The sequence below is a fragment of the Vigna angularis genome, chromosome 1, assembly GCF_016808095.1.
Source record: "Vigna angularis cultivar LongXiaoDou No.4 chromosome 1, ASM1680809v1, whole genome shotgun sequence".
In the NCBI taxonomy this organism is placed as follows: domain Eukaryota; kingdom Viridiplantae; phylum Streptophyta; class Magnoliopsida; order Fabales; family Fabaceae; genus Vigna; species Vigna angularis.
The window spans coordinates 37,372,369-37,399,178 of record NC_068970.1 but is presented as its reverse complement, the minus strand read 5'-3'; the positions used below and the strand labels follow the sequence as shown (position 1 = coordinate 37,399,178).

Below are 26,810 nucleotides of genomic sequence, written 5' to 3'. Positions count from 1 at the left end.
TTGAATAATCCACAACAAAATTAGGCTTATTACTTGTACTCGTTCGAGTTGGGTTTTGTCAAACCTTTTCAAATATTTTTCTTGACTTTTTATTTTCTTCAATAATTTTTTAAAAATAAATTAAAAAATAAAAGGTTATCAGTGATGAAACTAACTTTGTATGATATGATATATTTATTACAAATTTAAAATAAAATTTATTTGGTTGAAAATGTTTATTTATTATATAATTTATATGTTTAAATAGTAATTTTAGTTATGTAAAATAAGTAGTCATCCTGTACACAGACTAAAATACTAGTATTTATACAAGATTTATAAAAATAATAAAACTTCATGTAATATATTTCACTTCTTAAAAAATTCACAAAAATAGGATTAATGAGAAAAAAGAGAGTAAAATGATTAGATTTGAAAATATATATAAATCAATACGTAGGGTTTGGATTAAATTAGATTTACAATATCGGATCTGATAATATGATCACTATACGCTAATTTTGAACCATAATCTTGAAATTAAGATATAATTGTTTTTAAGTATGCATCAGTCCATTAACACGTTAGATTAAGTGTATGATTATACATAATTAACTCTGCTTTCACAAAAATAGAAGTATCAGTCAAGGATGATTCAGAAAACTGTAAAAGTCAGCAATGTGTTTTTTTTAGAAGTTTCAATCAATTTTTAGATAAAACATTTGTTTGGTAAATATGTTTTTGGATAAAACTACAAGAAAAGGATGTCAAATTATTTCAAACCCGTTCCAAACTCAATTATGATCGTAGAAGAATAGTGTTTGGTTTGAAGTTATGAAGATTTTTATAATTTTTAATAAAAACCTACATGTTTAATACATGATTTGTTGTTATTTTAACTTTAATTTAAACATGTGGGTTGTAATTATTTATATTGGATCAGTTTTTGTTTTAAGAAAATGAGCGACACACTTTATTGTATTAACACTATTATAAAAAGTTTTTAAAATTGTTTAATGATTTAAAAAAATTCAAAAGGTGGTGCATTTTTAAAAATTTTATACAACTATAAACTTAAATAAATTTTTGAAATTTTTGCTCGTACCAATAATCAATATTAAATTTTTTATCGTCATATATATATATTTTTAAAAAGTATACAAGGGATCTGCATAATACATCATAGGGTCATTAATACCTAAGCCTGCTATGTAGAGAAAAACCATTACCAGAAAGTGGAACAACAAAACCAGAGGCTAACGTTGGAGCGTCTATTCGGTGCAACAACCCTATCCACTTTAAAACTATTTAAGACTGTATTAAATCTTAACCGCCAAACACTACATTCAACTTTTCATTTTCATTCTTCTATGTATAAAAGATGAGTTTAAAAAATCATTAAGCTCAGCTAATAATAAAATACTGATTAACAAATACCTTTCCGTTCTTTCTGAGTATACTTGTTATCATGTCACAACTTTTTTCCAATTCTTTAGTTCTTTAACATTTTTGTGTGTTTCTTATGTTAACCATTCAGTCTTTGTTATTAAATAACAACATTAAAAAGAGTGGCGTTCTATATTATATATATAAATAAGATAAAAGAAAAAGTAAAGTAGAAAGTATAATGAAGTGCTAAAGAAAACTCAGACGTACATGTGTTGGTCTGATCGTACACAAGTATCTTCTGCACTGAGATTTGAATTAGAGAAGAAATCATTTTTTTATTTTCACATCCATCGCCCAATGATCACGGTCAACCATTCTTATTTTATATATTCAGATTATTTTATCTATGATAGTAGTTGTCACTAATGATACCAATTAAAATATAGGAATCAAGTAACAAAATGATGTGTCGCATGGTCTTATCTTTCAATAATGTCTGGTGATCTCTCGTAGTGTTACAGAGACACTCACAGAGTTTAGTAGCGATGGTGAGTCGAAATTGACGAGCGCAAGACCGAACCAAAAAGCAAGTATTTTCTTCCCTTCTTCCTAGAAAACCCGAAACAATTTGTCTTTGTAGGGCACCTTAAAGACAAGTGAGAAGGCACTCACTTTCCACTTTGGTCTCAAAAGGTGTTGTGTCCCTTTTTGCATTTTCTTCTGTTCTGTCGTTCAACTACACAAACATGCGTTGAATCAGTCTTCTGAGCCTATTCTACCAACTCTTTCAAACAAACACACCGTCATTTTTTTACCCTATTCATCGTATAAATAACACCATCCACCATTCACCATTTCCATCGTCATCTTTATGCTCCTTCTCTTGCTTTCTATCCATTCTTTCCTTTCTCGCTTTCTCGCTTTAAACTGTTTTTCTATCCCAAAAATTTGACTTGTTTCTGGTGCAACAGAAGCACAAAAATGAAGTTTGGAAAAGAATACAAAGCACAGATGGTGCCGGAGTGGCAAGAGGCATACATGGATTACAATTTTCTGAAATCCCAGTTGAAGCAAGTCCAGCGTTTCAGACAGAGCAGAAAAGCTCCTGCAGCGACGCCTAGAGGACTGAGGCGAAAGCTTACGCTGTACAGAGCCTTCAGTGGTCTGACAAACAGACAGTACCACCCTCTGAGTCCCTCCGATGACATAGAGAGCCAGCACATCGCGGTGCAGACGGTGAAGCGGGGAGGATCGGAGAGGTACGAAACGACGTTCCTGATGAGCTCGGACGAAGGAGGGGAGTACGAGTTGGTGTACTTCAAGAGACTGGACGACGAGTTGAACAAGGTGGAGAAGTTCTACAGAGAGAAAGTGGAGGAGGTGATGAAGGAAGCTGCAATGCTGAACAAGCAAATGGACGCTTTGATCGCCTTCAGGATCAAAGTTGAGAACCCCACTGCCTCCTTTCATCGATCCCTCGAGATGACTCGCCTTGCCTCCGACGTTGCTTCTTCTACCGCCGTTCTCTCTTCTTCCACACCCAGAGGGGCCAAACTCAACAGTAATTTCTTTTCATCCCTTCAACTTCCTTGCTTTCTTTCTAAACTAAACAATCCATCCCCCTCATCTGCTGCTCAACTTTCCCACCAAACATTGAACTAAACTTACACTGCAGGTCCTTTAAGTCCCATATCGGATAAAACTCAATAAATTCACTCCTATATAAACCTGAAAGATTGCCTCCGTTTTAAGATCTTAAAAGAAGCATTACCTGTAATCCTTACAAGAACATCAAACTTAAATTTTTTATTTTCTTTTAGAGCTATTTTAATACAAAAAGAAGAAGTATGAATTGGTTTTATTATGTTTTAAAATACTTACAAAATTTTATTCAGATAATGTTTTCATAACAATAACTTACAGAATAAATAGTTCATGTTTATTTAGCATTTTAATTTATGACTAATATTACATAATAAAATAATTGAAAATTATCTTAGCTTAGTTATTACAGAAATTTTTTAATCGATTTAGCTTTTTCAAAATATAATATAAAAAATATATTATTAACTGATTAAAAATTATGTTGAATAATTGTGATAACTGTTGACAATTTTATCACACGTAATCAGTATTATTAAATTGTGTTATAAAAGCCTTTTAATGTTCTGAATTCGTTGTTATTAAATTAATCCTTGCTTATCTTTTTGCAATTTTAGTTCGATACGCTGCTTGCTTTTATATTTTTGGTCAACGCGGTTATGTTGTGGAAACAGAAATTATCAGCAAGATTGCACGTGTTTATCTAAAGCGTATATCAACGATAGTGATTTATTTTATTTTATTTTAGTGGGATAAAGTATTTTAATACGTGATTTATTTGAAGAAATCTTGAATGATTAAAGGTTTTGTTTCTGGTATAAAATATATCAATATAATATTTGTGATCTTAAAGAGTACTGATCAAAACCTCTCAGTTATGTTTTCTTAACTATTTGAATAAAGAAATGAATGTTTAGTTCAAACATTAAAAAAAAATGTGTACTAACAATGTAAAACAGTTTTATATTGTGATTTAATTATAAACAGTTATGTATAACAAAATTATTAATTTTTGTAGCAACTATCTTAAAATTTATACAGACAATAATGTTAGATTATAAATTAAAAACTTTTGCATAAACAAAATCACTTTAAGAAGAATAATGTCATTGAAAGTGTTTGCATTATCCTGATTGCAGGAAAAGCTTCGATGATTATGGAAGTTATTGAAGAGGGTAGCACTCATCATGAACAATCAGATGATTCTAATGAGGATGACCAAGAACAAGTAAAAGAAACTGTTAAAGCAAAAGTTGAGGAAAAGAAGCCAAAGAATCTCAGGGTTACTAGACCAGCTCCTTTGGAAGTACTTGATCGTGTGCAACTGAACCACACCTTTGAAACTCCACGTTCAACTATAAAAGGTGTTCTCAATTTCCCAGGCCAGACAGAACTACATTTCAGCAGAAAAAATCTTAACAAAGTTGAGGAACAACTTCAACGCTCGTTCATTGAATTCTACCGCAAGCTTCGCCTTCTCAAGAGCTTTAGGTAATGAAAGAAGCTACTCAATTCAGCTGCTTCATGTTACTCCTCGGTCATTATTATCTAACTGTTTTTATCAAATTAACAGCTTTCTAAATACTTTGGCATTTTCAAAGATAATGAAGAAATACGATAAGGTTGAAATTCGATCACTCTTCTCTTCATTTTTCTCTGTCTAGTTTTTTAACAGACAACCTTGTCTCCGCTGCCACTTCATATAGCAAATTCATTATGCAGATCACAACAAGAGATGCAGCTAAAGCGTATATGAAAATGGTGGACAACACCCAATTTGGAAACTCTGATGAGGTGAGAGTGCTAAAAGAGTATATTCTTATGAATTTCATTTCAATACACCAATCAGTGTAAAATTTTTATGATATTAATTAATCAGAAATTATAAAAAAATATGATTTTTAATGTAACTATAGTAAAAATTAACATACATATATCAAGTTGGGATGAACACATTGCAAAACCTTTTACACTGTTATTTGAGTTTTTCGATGTTTTTACTTGACATTCCCGTGGCAGGTGACTAAACTCATGGATAGGGTTGAGAAAACATTCACTAAGCACTTCTACAACTCAAATCGTAATAAAGCCATGAATATCTTAAGACCAAAAGCAAAGAGGGAAAGACACAGAGTTACGTTTTCCATGGGTAAGCACTGATGTATAATTTAAAATCTTATTATTTGGGGGGTGAAAAGAAAACAGATTTTGATTCTCGTTTCTTCTTTCTGTTGACACTGTCAACCTATTCTCAGGTTTCTTAGCAGGATGCGCAGCAGCTCTGGTGTTAGCCCTTATTCTAATCGTTCGTACCAGAAAAATATTGGATCATTCAGGGAGTACAACGTACATGGAATCCTTGTTCCCACTGCATAGGTAGTTTTTCCAAATTCCATAGCTCATCGTGATTAACAATATAGGAGATAAGTCATCTGCATAGGGAAAAATAAACAACTATCTTACTAAAACTACTACCTTGTTGAACTTTGTTTTTTGCAGTCTGTATGGATTCGTAGTTCTACACTTGCTGATGTATGCTGCTGATATATACTTCTGGAGGCGGTACAGAGTGAACCACTCATTCATATTTGGCTTCAAGCCAGGAACTGACTTAGGCTACAACCAGGTCCTTCTGATCGGTTTTGGTCTGGCAGTGTTGGCACTGGGTGGTGTGCTTGCAAACCTAGACATGCAGATAGATCCACAGACAAAAGATTACCAAACATTGACCGAACTCATTCCACTCATCTTACTTCTTGTAAGGAGCTGATGTTTGAAAGATTTTTCCATTCAATATTTTAACGAGTACTCAAGTACATAATGAATTCATTCACTCATTCATTTCGTTGTTACTCTGCAGGTTCTGATTGCTATTTTATTGTGCCCCATAAACATCTTTTATCGCTCAAGCAGGGTTTTCCTCCTCATATGCCTATTTCACTGTATATGTGCACCTCTTTACAAGGTATAGGAAAATCCTTGCAAACACAAGGTCATTGCATTTCCTAACTTTCTAGGGTAGTCTAACACTTGTTGTTTTCCATGTATTTCAGGTCACACTCCCGGATTTTTTCTTGGCAGATCAATTTACTAGCCAGGTTTGTTTCCAACTTTAAACCATGGATTAATATTCTTTTCTTACGCTCTTTGCCATGTCTAACAATTATACCCTTTTGATTACTCAGGTGCAAGCCTTGAGAAGTTTTGAGTTTTACATTTGCTACTACGGGTGGGGTAATTTCAAACAGAGAGAAAACACCTGCAACTCTAGCAGCGTATTCATCACCTTTTCATTCATCGTGGCTGTTATCCCCTACTGGTCCCGTTTCCTGCAGGTGACTACATATTTTCTTTTTAATTTTTTCAACTTTTAGAACAGTGTTTTGTTGGAGGTAAAACAGATATGAGCAGAGCTGAAACACCCTTTCTTTTAACTTTCTTTCAAGTGACTAGCGACTAATGTCATCTTACCGAAAACCTAAAATTTAGACACCCCAAATTGCTTTTTACTTTATTCATTTGCTTGTTATCCTTATTTAGGCATCATAAATACTGGGGTGAAACTGGGATGAACAAAATTTGAAGTTTTGAATTAAATGTTGTTGAATATGTTGCAGTGTCTTAGGAGGCTGTTCGAAGAGAAAGATCCAATGCAAGGATATAATGGATTGAAATACTTCCTTACAATTATTGCTGTTTGCCTGAGGATAGCGTATAGTCATAACAATTCAATGGTGTGGAAAGTGTTGGCCTGGGTTTTCTCAATATTTGCAGCAGTTGCTTCTACATATTGGGACCTTGTAATAGACTGGGGCCTTCTGCAAAGACGTTCCAAGAATCGCTGGTTGAGGGACAAACTCGCAATCCCTCATAAAAGTGTATATTTTATAGCCATGGTATAACAATAGTGCTTGAAATTATCAAACCTTTTTTGCATGTATGATTGATGTTGTTGTTTCTCTATGCTTTTTAAATTGGAAAATTGCTAACAAATTGAACCCGCGCAGGTCCTTAACGTCTTGTTGAGATTTGCCTGGTTGCAGACAGTCTTGAGATTCAACGTCAGCTTCTTGCATAAACAAGCCATGACTACCATTGTTGCATGCCTAGAGATCATTCGTCGTGGTATATGGAACTTCTTCAGGTAAACATAATGAAATCAATGCACCATTAAGCTCTTAGCCTGATAAATTTTCTTTAATTTGTGCATTAGAAATTAGTATTCCAACTCAATGCACCATTTGGGAAAACGAGGATAACTTCCAGAGTACGTTTAATTTATCTGATAATTGATTGCTACATTTCTAACTTCCAGATTGGAGAATGAGCATTTGAACAATGTTGGCAAGTACCGTGCTTTCAAGTCTGTGCCTCTACCCTTCAATTACGACGAAGATGAAGATAAAGACGAGTGATGAGTACTTGGCTAGGACATGGATTTTATTTCCCTCTTTTCTTTTTCCAAATCATCATTTTTCTCATTCTTTTCTTCTATCTTTCTTCATATGCACTAGTTCAAGAGTAAATATTTTCTTTTGATTAAAGCAATATTTGAAGGGTAGCTGAAAATATTGCAAGGGGAAGAGGATGTAACACCCCCTCACATTTCTGTCCATAATACAAATGAGGAAATGTATTACAATTCAATAGATGCACGTCGTTCGTTTGATCGAGATAGTCTTCAAAACACAAAAATTGGTTGTGATGACAATAAAATGTTTAAACTGAATTACGTACGAAAGAGGAGTAACTTGGAAGAGAAGAACAAGAAAAATAAAATAATTTAATATTATACTTGTACAAAAATAAAGTTATTAAGTACAAGTATTCAATCAGTTGACCTAATGATAAAAGTTGAAAAAAAAAATAGAAGTTGGAGCATATGGTATCATTCCACGTTTTGTGATTTCAAAATTCAATTGTTATTTCGCCTCTCGGCATTACAGGGAGGATAAACAAAAGGATGGGAAATTTCACTATAAAATCAGTAATGGTAGAACACTTAGTTCATTTTCTTATAGACCGATTCTCCAAAATAGAACACCCAAAAATACCTTTACGACTTACGTACGCTATGATAGCTAAGAGTTCCGTTGGCTTACATTTTAGTAATATTGATTTTCAGAAAAATTAACATTCAAAGAATCGACGTTACAAAATTTCCTAGTTAAGAGTTGCGATTAAATAAACTTCTTCCTGAGTAAAATAAATCATTTTCTTCTTGAACTTAAAAAGTAAAATTTTCCATCTCAACCTTTTTAAAAGCTCCCTTATCTTTCTTTCTTCTCAAGAAGCTCAGATACAAGATTTCAAAAACAAGTTCGCAACTGCAATTTCAACTACGTCATTAAGATCTTTGGCGTCAATACAACCACAATTCCCCACAACAATGACCGCAGGAAAACTGCGATCACAATTCACAACCTTACTAACATACATAAGCTATTTATAATTTCTGAAAAAATTTATTCATTCTATGACTAACTATAAACAAATCATCCAAAGTAGCTCTTAATTAAGAATCTGGAAGTCAAGAAGTTTCTCATTTCTTTTTCACTACTAGCTCTAGCACATTTTAATTCTGCAAATCAACGGCAAAAACATTCCCACCAATATAAAGTTATAACACAAACATTAAGCAAGAATCCCAATGTCACATTCGGTCACTGAATATTTGTTATCCTAGAGTGGATCAAACTAAATAGAACTAGACACATCACACGCTTTCGTTACTATGGCATGATGAATCACTGACCAGACAGTAAAATAAAATCTGATACAACACAACCATATCGCATGTTTAAAATTGGAAATTGATACAGCTTTGAATCCAAGAAAATATTTGTCATTTTAATTATTGTGACAAAAATGAATGAGTTATAAATGACTGTAATCTATTTGCATTGGCAGTACAGGTATGACAGCAGGTTAGGAGAAACAAAAAACGGGCAATGAAATGATGTCTCACTTTGGATCTTGACTAGAAGGAGGAGGAGGAGCTTGGGACAAATTTTGGTTCTCCTTCAACTCAATGGTGGCCATTTCCTCAACAACATGATCGGTCCTGAGAATGAATTTGTAGTATTCATGTGAGCATCATACACAGCTCTAATATTTTAAATTTCACTATAGAAGATCTGTAATTCAAATATCCAAAGGTTCAAACTTCATCTACTTCTCAGGTCAGTAACAGAACCATATCGCAAGTTTAAAATTGGAAATTGATACAGCTTTGAATCCAAGAAAATATTTGTCATGCTAATTATTGTGACAAAAATGAACGAGTTACAAATGTCTGTAATCTATTTGCATTGGCAGTACAGGTATGACAGCAGGTTAAGAGAAACAAAAAAGGGGAATAAAATGATGTCTCACTTCGGATCTTGACTAGAAGGAGGAGGAGCTTGGGATTCATTAGGCGACAAATTTTGGTTTTCCTTCAACAACTCAATGGTGGCCACTTCCTCAACAACATGATCGATCCTGAGAATGAATTTGTAGTAATCATGTGAGCATCATATACAGCTCTAATATTTTAAATTTCACTATAGAAGATCTGTAATTCAAATATCCAAAGCTTCAAACTTCATCTACTTCTAAGGTCAGTAACTCAAACGTTATATTTTTATCCCCAACTGGAAGTCTCACATCAACTAGAGATAATGTCAATTTATAGTATATAAGTGAATGCAATCCTCACCTTACAAGTCAGTTTTGTGAGATTGAGTTAGGCTTAAAGTTCACTTCTTAACATAGTATCAGAGCTAGGTTAGAACTTATTCTAGCGCTATTTGTTAAACATATTGTTACATCTACTATCGGGCCACTATCGGACTATCCATTAATGTCTAGTCTCGCGTTCGAGATATATCTCGACGTGAGGAGGGTGTGTTGGAAGTCTCACGTAAACTAAAAGTTCATTTTGTTAAGATTTTAGAGGCATTATTATTAACATTGATATAATTGATTTCAAACTGACGTTAGATTCTGTGATCTGCATTTGAGAATGGTACGTTAAAAGTTGAATTTAAAATGATTTTGTTTGGAGGATAAAGTTAATCAACTTTAAAGTGAAAATGTAGGCACATTTTAAGAGCTACATACAATCAACAAAGGCTAAAAAGATTTACTTTCCTTCAAACTAACTCTACTAACCTCAGAATTGAGGTTAGAAACTTGAATTTTTTTCACCAGCACTGTATACACCAAGATATTTGGTGAAAACAAACCGGCTACAAGTTACGTGCATTAACATTTAATCAAAGCCAAACTATTTATTTATTTAAATATGGAAATGAAATTACAACAGAACTACAGAGTTAAAGCAAGGAAAAGAATGAGAATTTCAATTTGAATAATCTGCGTAAAAAGTAAAATGAATCAAACCTCTTTCATAATCTAAAATCAACATTAGATTTTTACCTCTATTAAAGTTAAATGAGTTGAGCAGACAAACTTCCAAGAAGTACTTATATAAGGAGAAGAAAAGCCAACAAGAAAAAATACATCCACTTTCTTTAAGTCAAAATTAATTTACCCATCTCAACCTTTTCAAAAGTTCTCTCATCTTACTTCCCAAAAAAGCAAAGATATAAAGTTCTAAATAACCGTTTGTGACAGCAATTTCAGACAAGTGAGGCACTGTGATATAATTGCAGCCACGTTTACCTCTTTATTTTCTTCTCTTAAGCGCAACTATAAGTCGGAAAAATGATCTTAACCAACAGATCTTAATTGAGAATAAGAAAGTGAAGTTACTTATTCTCACTTCTTAATAACAGAAGTGATCTTAATTGAGAGTAAGGAAGTGATCTTAACCAACAGAAGGAAACCTAACGCTACATTCAGTAACTGAAATATTGGGTAGCCTAGAGCTAAACAGGCATAGAGCACACAGACTTTTGTGGTGAAGGAAACATAAACTAAGATCAATGTAAGAGAACATTAGGCATTCCAATTGTTGTGAGAAAGTAAAAAAACGAGGGTGGGGTGAGTCTCACTTTTGGTCTTCCCGGGAAACTAAGTTTTCCTTTTCCAATTCAACGATGGCCTGTTCCTCCGCGAGCTTCTCGGCGCGGAGGATGGGCTCGTAGTAGTTGGAGTGAGCGTCCATACACTGCTTCAAGGCGGCGGTGATGGAGGCGCACTTCTCGAGGAGGTCCTCGTTGTTGGTCTCGGCTTCTTGGACGCACTTCTCCCATTCGGTGAAGGCGTCGCGGCAGCCGCCCCCTTTCATGAAGAGGCAGAACCCGCACTCTCCTTCTTCTTCCTCTTCCTCTGCTTCGGGGGACTCAGAACCTGCCGGATCGGGAGGCAGATCCCGCGCTTCCGCATCGGATTGGTCCTTCGGAGCTTCCTTCGCAGGCGTGGACATGGTGGTTGAGTCGCAAAGGGAGAACAGATGTTATGTTATGCTGTGCTTAAAACCTCCAAAAACCCCTAAAACCCTTGCCTATGCTTCTTTACCCACCGTCCGCATATACTTACATATATTTCCATTTGATGGTCAAATTAACCCTTCTCATATGATCCGATTAGGATCAAAAGAAAGCCCATAGGATTAAAAAACTATTTTATTAAAAAAGTTTGGTTAGTTCCAGGTTTAAACTGTTAATTATTTTATTTTTAATAATATTTAAAATATTCTGATTAACTTAATATATTAGTTTAAGTATAATTTATTCATAATTGTATTAATATCTAATTTCTTATACTTTTTTAATTTTATAAAATGGTGTGTAATTTTATTCAATTTTAATATAAAAAATGTTTATGTTATATAGCATGTTTTATAAAAATAAATAATTTTTTTAATTTTTTTAATGAATGATTCTTTTCAAAAATAAATATTTTTTTAAACTTAAATATATTTATTATATTTTAGATGTCAAAACTAAAAATAAGTTAAAAAGTTATTTATAAATATTTTTTTAAATAGTTTATCAAAATAAATTCATAAAAATTTTAAAAACATCAAAGAATTAAAAGAAAATGTGCTTTTACTAATAATTTCTTTTAACAATTTTTTTTTCAAATTACTTTATTTTTAAGTTTAAATAAATTCAACATGTTATATTTTTAACTTTTCAAAATAATAAAATTATATATTTAAAATATGATTACAATTAAAAATTTATTTTGAATAGTCTTTTATAAAACTAATATTTATACATATTCTTTAAGAATAATTATTAAGAGCACAAATAAATTAATTTTAAATCTGTACAAAATAATCATTACACTAACTTTTTTTAAAACTACCTCATTTTTAATAGATAATAAAAAACTACCTTTATGCAACAAAATTCTTAAACTATAATTTTTCTTGGATATTCAACGTTGCAGAAAGATGTTTAGAGTGAAGAAGAAAATATTAATAAAATATCATGTGGAAATTGCTGGATTGATATTGCAAAGCAAATAAAAGAAACAATTGAAAATGTCTAAAAAATGAACTAATTTAGTTTTGGAAGGTTAACTTCATCCTAACTCTATCCCAACCCACTTTATGTGAGGCTTTGAAGGCTGAGTTAAGTAGACCAAAGAAATATAACTTGATTTTAAAGAGGGTTAAGGTTAACTTGTGGACTAGGATCTCAAATGATAGCTTTAATATTCGTACATTTATTTATTGGAATAAAAAAATTTCTTATTACAATTTACTTTATTTAGTCATATGTTATTATATTGTTACTTTTTTTAATACTTTAAAAAAATTAAACAACTATATAGAATAAATTAATTTAAAAAGGTGTTTTTAATTTGCAAAACTAAAAATCAACAACTATTTTTAGTAAAACGTGCACAAAAGCCCTAGTTCAACAAAGGTCCATAATTTTTTTATAAAATATATTTAAGAAATAAACTACAATGTTGATCCTCCTTATTATTATAAATGTTCCAATTTTTCATTTACGAATTGTTCATTATGTCCTACCTTTTTACACCTACGTCACACAACTTGCGTTGGTTTTTTTGTCTTTTAGCCTTTTACACCTATATCACACACCTTGTGTTGGTTTTACACAATTATGATACATGCTACATGTCATTATGTAAGAGAATTTTGTTTTTGTTTTTGTTTTCAAGTTGCTAGTGTTTTGAAATTTGAGAAATTGTTTTTTTGTCTTTTACCCTTTTACACCTATATCACACACCTTCTGTTGGTTTTACACAATTATGATACATTCTACATGTCATTATGTAAAAGAATTTTGTTTTTGTTTTCAAGTTGCTAGTGTTTTGAAATTTGAGATATTGAAACCTAGCTTTGTTCTTGGTTGTCACATACTTCTTGCTTGTTCTACCTTGAGACCTAGCTTTCTTCTTCTTTGTTGTGTTCTTCTTGCTTCTTCCACTTTGAGACGTAGCCCAACCCAACATTCTTCTTCTAGCTTCTTCGTTGCTTTTTCACTTTGGTTGGTCCATTAAAAGCCATCATTTTACCCAACCCAACATTTGTCGCTTTTGCTTTGTTAGTGTGCTTGCTTCACTAAAATGTATGATTTTGCCGCCCAATCTAGCATTTGTCATCGTCAGTTTTCGTGTACTGTTTGAGTGCACCTATATTGTTGGGTCTATCAAAGAGAAGGTTCACTAGGGGGAAACAATACCAAATGAGATATGAGTCCAACCATATAAGGGATTGACACCACTCTCTACCCAAAACCTTAAGGCAATGAGTTAATGGGTCTTTTATCTTTATATAGTGCTCTACTTTCTCATTTCTATCCAATGTGGGACTTAGACTCACACTTGGATTCCCAACAGATATTTGGTCTTTTCATTGTTATTTTTATATTTCGTTTATTGACTTTATTGTTGATTTGTGGTTCATTGTTATATAATGAATAAGTTCTTTACAAGGCATGGCAGGTAACAGTGGAAATACATAAGAGAAGGTAAATGATGATGTTTGCTTTGTAAAATAATAATAAAAGCAAAATTTGACAGAAAGACAAGTAGGGATCAATGAACAAATAAGTGGATAATTGTGTTGAACATTTTGTACAGAATTACCAAAATTTAATTCCATCAAGGTTTTAATAACAACCAATGGGATATACTTCATATCTACCATGAAGGTCATCACATTTTCCATATATGAACACAAAGTGATTGAGTACAATGTTGGATTTTTTGTACAATGATTGAGTTTGATACCTATCTATTTTGGCAACAAAGCATTTTCAGCTAAACATATGTGTCGATGCCATTCCACGCTAACTTTAGCCAGCACTCTCTGGACAAGTATGGAGAAGTTGAGTTTTCACCAAGCACCAATGATGTGGAACCATGCAAGGTTCATCATTTTGATGATACCAACACTACGTTTGTAGTAGATCCCAACGTTGTTGGCAGACAACTCCTCCAAGCGCTTCCTACAATTGATCATTTGCAAGCAACCTTTAGTTCTCCAAGAGCCTTCCAACCTAGATGACGTACTCTAAGGCGCTTAAATTCTTGTGTTTATCTCTTCAATGATGGAAGCTATAGAAGAAGCAACACATTCGAACAATTGTGTCTGCCCAACGCTTGTTATCGTTGAAGAATCATATGATGAAGAAGTACCAGTGTTATTGAAAGACACAATGGTTATATCAACACCTAAACCACCTAGCCCAACACCTCAAACTACCCTTACAAAAACCTTACACTAGTGAAAAAAAGACTTTAGACGTCTGTTATTTTGGGCTTTTAACGTCTTATCTCTGTTTGACGTCTATATGGGTGACGTTAATGAGACGTCGGACCCTTTAGGTCAGACGTCTCTATAGACGTCGGACCTATATAGGTTCGACGTCTATATAGACGTCCGATCCATATAGGTTAGACGTCTCTAAGGTTGCTCCTAACTCATGGTGATTCGAGTTTACAACTTTATATTTTAGTTGAAGAGAATGTATTGTACATTTTTTTATTGGATGGTTTTAAAAACGTAGTGGAGGGAATTGGAGGAGTACAAAGCGCAAGAAATCGCCGGCATAGAACGCCGCCTAAAGACACGAGAATAACTGCACCAAAACCCAACGAAAACGCATTTTAATCGGTTCAAATGAAAGATAATGCATCAAAGAGTGATGTAATCAGAGTAAAATTAATTTAAAACGGTGCAAAAGTGAGAAAACGAACCTGAAAAGCGTAACCCGTAGAGAGAAAACGCGATGAAGATGATGAATAATGAGTGCGCGTAACGGTTGTCTCGCGTTCACGTTGTTTTAATGCCAAAATTTAGACGTCGGTTCCCCCAATTAACAGACGTCTAAAGTGCTTTAGAAGTCGGAGTGGCGGGATCAGAGGTTTAAATAGAGTCAAAAAGTGACTTTTTAAATTTCTGAATTTAGGGTTTAGACGTCGGTTCCCCCAATTAATAGACGTCTAAAGTGCTTCAGAAGTTGTAGTGGCGGGATCAGACGTCTAAATGAAGTCGGTTCCCTCCATAACAGACGTCTAAATAGAATAAAAAATTATTTTTTTTAACTTTTTCGTTTAGTTTTGGCGTCTATTTGGGAGAGCCGACGTATATGAGTATTTAGACGTCGGACCCTTCCATAATCGACGTCTAAATAGTTGTTTTATTTACGAAAAATGTCACCGGTCATTTTTTACGTTGGATATTCGAGGGTCAGACGTCTAAAGAGTGACGTTAAAGGTCTTTTTTGCACTAGTGTTACCATCCAACAACCACTACCCTTGATCATGATCCCTCCCATAAAATCCCTAGCTTTATCTAATGAACCATCCACCTCCTTCATCCTTGACCAGATGCATGCCTTCATTGTTGACAAACAATGTTTGTCAAGAAGAAAAAATTGTCATAATGTTTCAAGCAAATAAAGAAGAACAAGATGTAAAATTTGCCACCATCATCTCTACCCTAAACACCCTAGCCAACCAACTCTTCACACCCAAACCTGACCTAACCCTACCACCACTACCACCTCCCCCTTCATTTAGGCAATGATGTCTTAATTACGAACCCTTTTGATATTTATCAAATAAGGGGAAGAAATCTATGCTAAAACATTTTAACTTGGGGAAGGAAATTCTTTCATCTAGGGAGAATTTTACATTTTAGAGGGAGAATCTTTTTTTTTTAAACCATGCACTTGTACATAGTTTCATTTGATTCATACATACTCTGATACAATTTATTTTAGTTTCCTTAATTCTATAATGATTATTATTTATTCTGCTATGAAATTCTAATACGCATTATGATACCTTGTTCTAATATAATTCCTTTTGTTTATACTTTAATACATTGCATTCATGCTATGAAACATTCATTTGTTTACATATGCTTTAAAAAATGAGTTTTGAATTATGGAAAGTCATTTATCATCCATACATATTCATATTGCTCATCCATAATATGTTTTGATAAATTACATGCAATTTCTTAATAATGATTCTATATACTCTAATACATGATATGCAACATCTTGCACTGAACTTATTTATCTCATATACTCTAATACATTATATATAATGAAGTCATATACTCTGATACATTATTTGAATAAACTGTTTGATGTTTTGATACATTACAAGTCTATTATAAACGACTAGAGAAATGTGCTAGTATGGATGATTGCTCTGAATATATAAAAAAATAGAAAATAGACTAGTATGATAGAATTCACAAAAATGTTTTTATCAGTATATACCTTATATTTCATTCCTTCTTTGATACTTATTTCATGTTAGCTCAAGTATTTGTTAAACATAAAAAAGGGAAGATTGTTAAGATAAGAGAATATAACAACCCTTGTTTTGAAGTTTAACAAAAGTGTTTAACAAAATAATGTTTAATGAAAAGAAATCGTCTAGGCTAACTTGTGTAAATGTTATCCTAAATGTTACTCTAAATAAACTATGCATAAACACTAGTACATGTACCATGCTTAAACATTAATGAGCGTCTAGCGTACTGAATGAATGTACGAATAATATTCTCTTGTTTGTTGTGTTGTGTTCTATTTATCTGTGCAGATCATAAAAGAACTAAGTTTTATTCAAAGTTCTGCGTTAGATAAGAAGAACGTTAAGAGATAAGAAGATATTCTAGGAATGTTTCCTTAATGCCTTCTATTTAACGTATTCGTACAAGTAGCATAATTGTCTATGCAAGAACCAACATAGCATCTGACCTCGTACCAGAAGGCTACACACCTACGTAAAAGTCAATGTTTCTAAGTAACAAATGTTTTTTGAAGAAGCCTACATAAATAGGATCACATGAAAAGAAAAAAAAACAAGAATCAAGAATTATTGCTTGCTCTTACGCTGTCATTTTCTCTCAAGCTTGCATCGTCTAGCACTCTTTGAAAAAGAAAAGATTTATAAAAAAATTTCATATATTCTTTGTATTGAAAATTCATCCTCTTTATGAGATTAATCATTTGTACTTTGGCTTATAAAAATACTTTTATTTTTGTAGATTTAAAAGTGAATTAAAATACCTGTTTACTTAACTCAGTAGAGTTAAACAATTTAGTTAGTTGAACTGGTGTAAGACCATGAGTGGTAATACTTGTTTGTAAACCAGGAGTAGTGAAACTTGTTTCTATTCTTTTTAAAAGATTAGTGTAACCCCTTAAGAGAGTTTAAGGGAGAATTGAATGTAACTCAACTTGAAGCAAACCAGTTTAAAAATAAGTCTTCGTCCTTGTTTTCATTTTAAAAGCTTTTTAAACACTCCTAAAAATTTTTAAGTTTAAAACACTATCTGTAGATCGTCTAACCTCTACAATAGTGTCTAACACTTCTTTGTGAAAAATTTTAAACTTCATTTAAACCCTTTCCTTTTTAGAGTTTACCTGTGTTTTACATAATCTTTAAGGTTTGGTGTTCTTTAACCTAATTTGTTTTCTTTTTCTCTTCATTTTGAAAGAAGTTATTTTTGTACGTGTATACCTACTACTACAAAAAATTGCATAGATAACACTTTTTTTTATCATAGATAGCGCTTTTTAAGCGCTATCTATAGACGCACTATCTATTAATAGATAGCGCTTCTGAAAAAAGCGCTATCTATTGGTGGCTAAGAATAAATAACACTTTTTAGAAAAAATGTAATCTATTCGTGGCTGACAATAGATGGCGCTTTTTTAAATAGACACTATCTATTGGTGGTTGATAATAAATAGCGTTTTTTTAAATAAACGCTATCTATTGGTCTAAATTTAAAAAAAAAAATAACTAATTTTAGAATAAAATATTTCAAAAAATATAAAATATTTTTTCAAAAGAAAATATAAAATATTGGTTCTATTATATACAAACTCGCACAATCTATTCGTTCTATTATATAAAAAAATATTAAATATTGAGAGAAATATGATAAAGGACTAAAAAAGAATGTTAATTAATATGAACCTATTATGACATACATTGACATATACATTATAAAAACTTGTTTTTTTTTAAAATATTTACATGCTTACATATGACATCGAATGAATTTATAATCAATTTTCCTATTTTATTATCTCATCCAACCAATTTACCTAGAAATCAACATATTCAATTGAACAAACAAAATGGAATTCAATTCATATATTAACTTGTCCAATAATATTTAATACATTATTTGTACATAAAACGATATACTCAATCCCAATATTACATTAACCTACCTATACAAGACTAAAGTGTAGTCAAATTTCTACAAATTACTAACATTTAAAATAAAAGAAGCCTACTTGGTCCTAATGTCTTCCATGTTTGGACCTTCCACTTGACCTTTCATTATACGCACATTCATAGCTCCCCAATTGACATCTCTGCAAATTAGATACAAATAATCAATACTCATTCAAACCAAAGACACGTAAGATCATATTATATGGTCCTTAGTTAGTTTAAACTAAGGACAAACTACTAAACATGCACATAAAGTTCAGAAAAAAGAAGAAGCAAGGTCCTAAGTTTTGAATCAGGCGTTATATGGTCCTATAAAATTTAACATTTCTTTAAAGCCTATTATTAGCAATCTTTAAAAGGCAGTCATTATTAAAAAAGAAGCAATTAAATTTATCATCTTACGTAAGTCGGTCTTAGAGGGGCCTTTGTCAAGGACAAGTTTGCTACACTATAAATGATAGGCAATATTCATAATTGTGAATAGATCCTATATTGTATATGGTCCATCACGTTTGTCCAATTAACAAATCAATCAACTGATTAGCAATATTTTAAAAAATAAGTATGTTTCATACAGCTGCAATGTTAGGAAGTCGTTGAGCACGTAGACCAATGGTGGCAACTGTGTCAGCGGCAAATCTCCTATTCGGATCCCTGATATAATCCTAGCAACACACTAAGAAGGTGTCACCAAACAACATGATTTAAATCTCATAGGGAAGAGTTAAAGAAAAAAAACTATAAAACATAATGAACCCAGTGAGCGGGTGATGTGGATGTCTGCATAACTTATCTTGGCAAAAAACAGAAAGAAAAAAAAACTGAAAATAGATGATAGAATGTATACGATGGAGACAAATTGCAAGACCAGTTCTTGAGACTTACTTAATTTGGTGCCAACTAGCACCACTGGGATGCTAGGAGCAAAATGCTGCAGCTCAGGAACCCACTGAAATGTGTATATAGAAATTAGAAAATGCAAGAAAACCAGTAAGGAGCGTCAAGTATCGGACTAGAACCCCCTTTGTATTAATTAAATTTTTGTAATTTATATTATAATATTTTTGTTCAAACTTAAACTTAAGTATTAAGTAAAAGTGTTTTAGTAGCGCTATCAATAGTTTATTAATACCATTCAACTACAATTTAATCTCGTTGAATAACTAATCCTGTTTCAAGAAGCAATGAGTAACATACCTGAGAACCTATAATACCTTCTTCAACACATTTTCATAGCTTGCATGACTAACTAAAGAGAAAGCCAGGACAAAGACATCTTCCCCCTTGTAGCTCAAAGGCCTCAGCCTGTTGTAATCCTCTTGACATAATAACGCATTGCATATCACAAAATTCAAGCAAGCCAATAAAAATTAAATTGCATAAAGTCAAAAATAAAATTTAAATTTAACATAATCTTGTAAAATAGGGTTAGGAAAGTGAAACTTGTTCAAACTTATATAATGTAAATTGATTTTATCTGGTATCCTCTAAGGTTAGAAAAACTAGTCTTGTTCATCAATGCAACATTGAATAGTTAAGGGTAACCACTCTCATCTCTCACCCTTTTAACCACTCTACATATAAAATGTATATGCTACAAAGATTGACAAGTCTGTGTAAACATACCTGTAGTATCCCAGAGGCCTAAATTGACAGTTGTGCCTTCAACAACCACATTTGCACTGAAATTATCAAACCATGTTGGAACATATTCCTGATAATAGCCAAACATCCCCCATAGACGTTAATTGGACAACACAAACAAATGTGCACATATGTAAACATCCTATGTCTGAAGGATTGTTCTCAATAGAAGTTGACTATTGTAGAAAACCATATGAAAGGGGTATACTGAGAGTACAAAGGTAAAACAGGTACGTTCTTCTATCATAATTACAATTTCGATTTAGCAGCAAAAGTGCAGGGCAGTTAAAGAACTAGCTACATTCTAAAATTTAAAACAAAATGCAAAAACTAGTGAATACTGACCTTTACCGATTATCAGACTAAGTTGTTTCCAAGTAAGCAAACTAAAACTTTCTATCTTGGTAATATTTAGTATGAGGGTCTCTGAAAGAAAAAATAAAACATTGAAAAGCCCAAGATATCACTTAAGATTGAACTGTAAAATAATTCTAGAGGGCTTGATTGATCCCTCTCACAATCTTCTATTTATAAAAATAAATTGATACACAAGTACATGATAAATAGGGTAATCCTAGACACAATATAATCATGATAAATAGGATAACCCCTTGACACACTATAATGATGATAAAATAGGATAAATATCCTAACACTCCCCCTCAAGCTGGAGCATACAAATTGTATGTACCAAGCTTGGAACAAATAAACTCAATCCGAGGACCCCTTAATGACTTGGTCAATACATCTGCGAGTTGATTGTTTGACCCAATAAACTCAGTACATATTTCTTTGGTTAACAACTTTTCACGAACATAATGACAATCAATTTCTATATGTTTAGTCCTCTCGTGAAACACTGAATTTGATGCAATGTGGAGAGCAGCTTGATTGTCGCAATACATCTTCATAGTATGGATGTCACAAAATTTAACCTCTTGAAGGAATTGTTTCACCCATATAAGTTCACATGTTAGTGATGCCATTGCCCTATACTCGGCTTCCGCGGTTGATCGAGCTACTACATTCTGTTTCTTACTTTTCCATGAAATAATGTTTCCTCCCAGAAAAACACAATATCCTGTAGTATACCGTCTATCAATAGGTGAACCTGCCCAATCTGCATCACAATACCCAGAGACTTGAATGCTTCCTTTATCTTCATATAACAATCCTTGCCCGGGAGCCTTCTTTACATACCTTAGAATGCGAATGAGAGCATTCCAATGGTCAACACATGGAGCCTGCATGAACTGACTAACCACTCCAACTGCAAAGGATAGATCTGGCCTTGTAATAGTGAGATAAATCAGTTTTCCAACCAGCCTCCTATACTTCTTTGGATCGGAGAATAATTCACCTTCTTCTGTCCTTAATTTCTGGTTTGGGTCCATGGGACTGTCTACCGGTCTACAATCAATCATGCCTGTTTCTTGTAATATATCAAGAGCATACTTCCTTTGGGAGATTACAACTCCATCTTTTGATTGCGCTACTTCAATGCCTAAGAAGTATTTGAGACTTCCAAGATCCTTGGTTTGAAAATGTCTACACAAGTACTCTTTTAGTTGAGATATTCCAACAACATCATTTCCTGTAATGACAATATCATCAACATATACTATTAAGTAAACACATTTCCTGAGAGAAGAATGACAATAAAAAACTGAATGGTCTGCTTCACTGCGTTTTAGCCCAAATTTTTGAACAATGGAGCTAAACTTTCCAAACCAAGCACGTGGGGATTGCTAGAGGCCATATAGAGATCGATGCAATTTGCATACCATACCAGACTCCCCCTGAGCAACAAACCCAAGAGGTTGCTCCATATAAACTTCTTCCTCAAGATCACCATGTAGAAAGGCATTCCTGATATCCAATTGATGAAGTGGCCAGTGACGAATGGCTGCCATGGCAAAAAAGAGACGAATAGTAATCATCTTGGCTACAGGAGAGAAAGTGTCACAATAATCAAGACCATAAACCTGAGTGTAACCTTTTGCAACAAGCCGAGCTTTGAGCCGATCAATTTCACCATCAGGGCCAACTTTAACTGCATACATCCATCGACAACCAACCGCCTTTTTTCCTGGGGGAAGGGGCACCAGCACCCAAGTATTACTGTGGTCAAGAGCCTGCATTTCTGCAATCATAGCTTGTCGCCATCCAGGATGATCAAGTGCTTCTTTCACATTCTTGGGTATAACAACAGAGAACACTGAGGATAAAAGAGAAAAATAGGAGGGCGACAATCGATGATAGCTTAGAAAATTATAAATAGAATGAGGGTTTCAAGTGGAACGAGTACCTTTTCTGAGGGCAATAGGCCATGCTGAATCATTTGCACCAAGAGGCGTGGGAGGAGGTGACGAGGGAGAAGAATCTGAAGTAGGAGATTCACCATTGTCTTGGGGAGGTGGACTATCCATTAGGGCTCTGTGTGGGATGATCTCAGTATGTGGAGAAACAGGTGTAGAAGGATTGTGATCAAGACTTGGAATGACAGAGACAGTGGAGCCATTTGACTCAGCCATTGGAATAGGAAGGACCTACTGGAGGATAGAAACATCCTGAACAGATGGAGAGAAGTAAGGAGTCTGTTCAAAGAATGTGACATTGGCAGACATGTAATACTTCTTAGTTTCAGGAGAGTAACACCGATATCCTTTTTGAAGTCGAGAATAACCTAAGAAGACACATTTGAGAGCGCGAGCGGAGAGTTTGTCTAGACCTGGAGACATGTCATGAACAAAACATACACAGCCAAACACTCGGGGAGATGTATGAAAGAGAGGATCATTAGGAAACAAAATGGAGAAAGGGACTTTATTATTAAGAGAGGAGGAGGGCATCCTATTAATAAGATAACATGCAGTTAAGATGGCATCCCCGTGATGGACAGGAATATGGGCACCAAGCAAAAGGGTACGAGCAGTTTCAACCAAGTGTCTATTTTTTCGTTCTGCTATACCATTTTGCTGTGGTGTATGAGGACAAGTAGACTGATGTAAGATACCATGGGAACTCAAGATGGCAGAAAAGGAGGATGAGAAATACTCTTTTGCATTATTACTTCTTAATATTTTGATTACTTGACCAAATTGATTCTTGATTTCATTCAAAAAGGATGTAAAGATAGCTAATAATTCAGAACGATTTTTCATAAGATAAACCCAAGTACATCGTGAATATTCATCAATAAAGGTAACAAAATATCTAATACCAAAGGAGGAGATATGACTAGGTCCCCATATATCAGAATGGATGATGGAAAAACTAGAATTACATATTGATTGAGACCTTTTAGGAAAGGAAGATCTAACATGTTTTCCTAATTGACATGACTCACATTCTAAGGTTTGGAGACCACTCAGTTCAGGACACATTTTTTTTAATTTGGACAAATGAGGATGGCCAAGTCGATCATGTAGCACTTTAGGATTAGGAGCAGCAACACAAGACACCCTTGGACGAGATCCAAAATGGTATAATCCGCCAGCTTCATATCCTTCTCCAATCTGTCTCCCCGAACCACGCTCCTGTATAACAAAAGATTTATGATCAAAGGTTATTGAACAATTTAACATTTTAGTCAACTGGCTTAAGGAAATTAAATTAAAAGGACAATTAGGGACAAAAAGGACTGAGTTGAGATTAAGGGAGGGAGATAAAGAAACATGACCGACTCCTTTGGAAGAAGTTTTAGATCCATTTGCAAGGGTTATGAAATGAGGTTTTTCTCGAAAGGAAATAGATGAGAATAAATAGGTATTAATAGAAATGTGATCAGAAGCACCTGAGTCAATTACCCATGAATTGTGACCTTCCATAGATTGAGAAATGTAGGCTGTTGATGTATTGGGAGATTGAGATGGTTGTGCCAAGCTGTTAGACTTTAACCTTAAATACTCTTGATATTCATCCTCAGACAACATAGAAGTGGAAGTTTCAGTCTTTGAAGTGGCAGTTTCAGTCTTCGAAATATTGGCGGTTTTGGAAGGGAAACCATGTAAGGAGTAGCAATTCTCTTGAGTATGACCCATCCTTTTACAGTATGTGCATTGAGGACGTCCCCGACCTCCTCATCCTCCTCCTCTAGTGCCACGTCCTCCTCTTCCTCGTGTGGCAACCATGACAGATGGTTCCACTAGTTCATGCGCTTCTTGAGTTTGAGGTACCGCGACATGCAGAAGGCGAGTGGTCAATGTTTCCATAGAGGGGACCTCATGACTAGTTAGAAGTTGATCTCTGAGATGATCAAAATCGGGATGTAGGGCACGAAGGATCAACACCATGTAAAATTTGTCTAGTTTCTTTTTGATATCCTCTAATGGATCTACTTCCAAAAACATCCTAAGTTCTTCGACAGCAGATTGGGCTTCAGCCATGAAGGACACCATATCATGGTCTGCCATTTTAAGAGATGCAAGCTTGTTCGTAGTGTCATAGAGACGTTGAATATCGTTGGCATAAATGCTTTGGGCTTTCTTCCAAAAGGAGTGACAAGTTTTGAAAGCCCTCAAAGATACAAGAAGTTTGGGTTCCACTGATTGCCATAACAGGGCACACAATTGGAAATCTACTTGTTTCCACTGATCAGCTTTTTCAGTAGGCACATGGCTTCCATCTCGCTCAAGGTGGTCATAATGCCCTTGGCCAAGGAACCACATCTCAACGGCAGCAGACCATGACAGATAATTTTTTCCATTTAGCTTCTCGGAGGTAATTGATGGACTTCTAGAGAAGGAAAGAGTACTGCCAGACGCCATTTTTGAAGAAGACGAATAGTACTAGCGAGGAACAAGAAAACCCTAAGGGTTTAGATGAAGGAAACTGTGATAATGATGGACGACGGTGGCCGGCAACTGCGGGCGGTGGCCGGCGGCGACGGTGGCCGGCGACGGACGGCGGTGGCCGACGGTGGACGGTGGCCGGCGGCGGGCGACGAAGAACTATGGCGCCGGACAGATATATATTACGAGACAGAAACCAGAGCGGGATCGACCCGCTCTGATACCAACTTAAGATTGAACTGTAAAATAATTCTAGAGGGCTTGATTGATCCCTCTCACAATCTTCTATTTATAAGAATAAATTGATACACAAGTACATGATAAATAGGGTAACCCTAAACACAATATAATCATGATAAATAGGGTAATCCTAGACACAATATAATCATGATAAATAGGGTAACCCTTAACACACTATAATGATGATAAAATAGGATAAATATCCTAACAATATCCAAGAAACTGAGCTGTACTAGCTTCACCACTCTTTCCATCACCATCAGGTAATTTCATTGGAATAAGAGTTATATAAACTGCATATAATCCTGTAGAAAGAAGAGAGAAAATGTCTCCAAGAAGAGGATTTGATGCACTTGTTCTTAAACCGGATTTCGAGTCACCTAGACTTACAACTATTGTTCCTCCCATACAAAGAAGAACACTAAAGAGCTTTAACCAAGTAAATCTCTCACCAAAGAATGCTAGGGAGACCAAGAAGGTAAAAAGACTGAATACACTCTTGCTCCAACAAACTTTTATCATTCCAATAAAGTTTAATCTATTTTAAAGACATTCCCAAGTCAACTATAACTGCGCAGCAACTATACAGAATCCATAAATCCTTAATTAGCTTAAACCTAGACCAAACCAACAATGAACATATCAACATTTATTTTTACAGCAATTACAATTTCAAAGAACCAAGTGCAGGCCAATAATACTTATAGTACTACATTTTAATTCCTGCAAACAATTTTTCAAGAAACCAATCATACAATAGGTTTTGATTAAATTATAATCACGTAAAAGGAGACATCCTTTGAATAAAATATTTACCTTATCTACATTGTACATTGTAGGGAATCATTTAAACTATGGAATAAAACCCTTCTATACAAACAAAGTAATTCATGTTTGGTAACATCAACACACGTCAATCAGATTCTATTAATTCTAAAACCACAATATACGTATACATGTTTCAAGAGGTTTAAATAGAATATGTATACAAAATTTTCGTCAAACATAAAATTTTCCGAAACATAAAACCTTCGAGTCTCTACTATCGTTACCATTCCTTCCCCAATGAACTTCTTCCAATTTAATACTTGCAATAACAGAATAAGTCGATACCCTTACTTTCGTTCCTCTAGGGTTTTAAAAAAAGAAAAACAAAAGAGAAGAGAAAGAGGGAAGGGGGAACATACCTAACCCAGTAGATGAACGGAGCGAAACGAAGCACGAAGACGAACAAGCAAAATCAAGCACAAAGCAAACGAAGCACGAAGCCGAACAAACGAAACGAAATGAAGTCAAACAATCCTCTTCGAAGCACAAGCCGCACGAGCGAAACGAAGAAAAATGAAGAAAATGAAAACAAATCATGAAGGAGAAAAGAAAATCCGAATGTGAAACAAAAAATCGAAGGAGAAACCTAAAAGAAGCACCAAAATGAAGAGAACTAAAAACCTCTCTTTAAAAAGTTTTTAAACACATAATACATATCTCTTCTTTGGATAAACGCTATCTAGTGTG

At 34.0% G+C, this 26,810-nt stretch overlaps 2 protein-coding genes and 1 long non-coding RNA gene across 4 annotated transcripts; 1 reads left to right on the top strand and 2 right to left on the bottom strand.

Annotated features, from left to right (window-relative positions):
* Positions 1-1,947: 1,947 nt before the first annotated feature.
* LOC108334385 (phosphate transporter PHO1 homolog 3) lies at positions 1,948-7,619 on the top strand. Its single transcript, XM_017570205.2, has 13 exons — positions 1,948-2,929; positions 4,110-4,461; positions 4,544-4,592; positions 4,693-4,764; positions 4,990-5,119; positions 5,226-5,346; positions 5,470-5,728; positions 5,831-5,935; positions 6,024-6,068; positions 6,156-6,305; positions 6,588-6,866; positions 6,978-7,114; positions 7,286-7,619. Exons 1-13 carry the CDS (start codon positions 2,350-2,352, stop codon positions 7,383-7,385), a joined length of 2,379 nt encoding a protein of 792 aa, XP_017425694.1. The 5' UTR covers positions 1,948-2,349; the 3' UTR covers positions 7,386-7,619.
* A 1,105-nt stretch (positions 7,620-8,724) lies between these two features.
* On the bottom strand, positions 8,725-11,441 carry LOC108335160 (uncharacterized). Its single transcript, XM_017571114.2, has 3 exons — positions 10,971-11,441; positions 9,346-9,453; positions 8,725-9,034 (listed from the first exon to the last, which is right to left on the bottom strand). The coding sequence occupies exons 1-3, from the start codon at positions 11,342-11,344 to the stop codon at positions 8,935-8,937; spliced, it is 582 nt and encodes a 193-aa protein (XP_017426603.1). The 5' UTR covers positions 11,345-11,441; the 3' UTR covers positions 8,725-8,934.
* A 7,171-nt stretch (positions 11,442-18,612) lies between these two features.
* Positions 18,613-26,717, bottom strand: LOC108327361 (uncharacterized). 2 transcript variants are annotated; one of them, XR_008246076.1, is made up of 6 exons: positions 26,483-26,717; positions 20,245-20,332; positions 19,816-19,936; positions 19,504-19,567; positions 19,194-19,294; positions 18,613-18,758 (listed from the first exon to the last, which is right to left on the bottom strand). It is a non-coding gene; the product is annotated as an uncharacterized LOC108327361 (long non-coding RNA). The 2 variants fall into 2 exon arrangements; XR_008246077.1 differs by having other exon boundaries at positions 19,194-19,283.
* Positions 26,718-26,810: the final 93 nt, after the last annotated feature.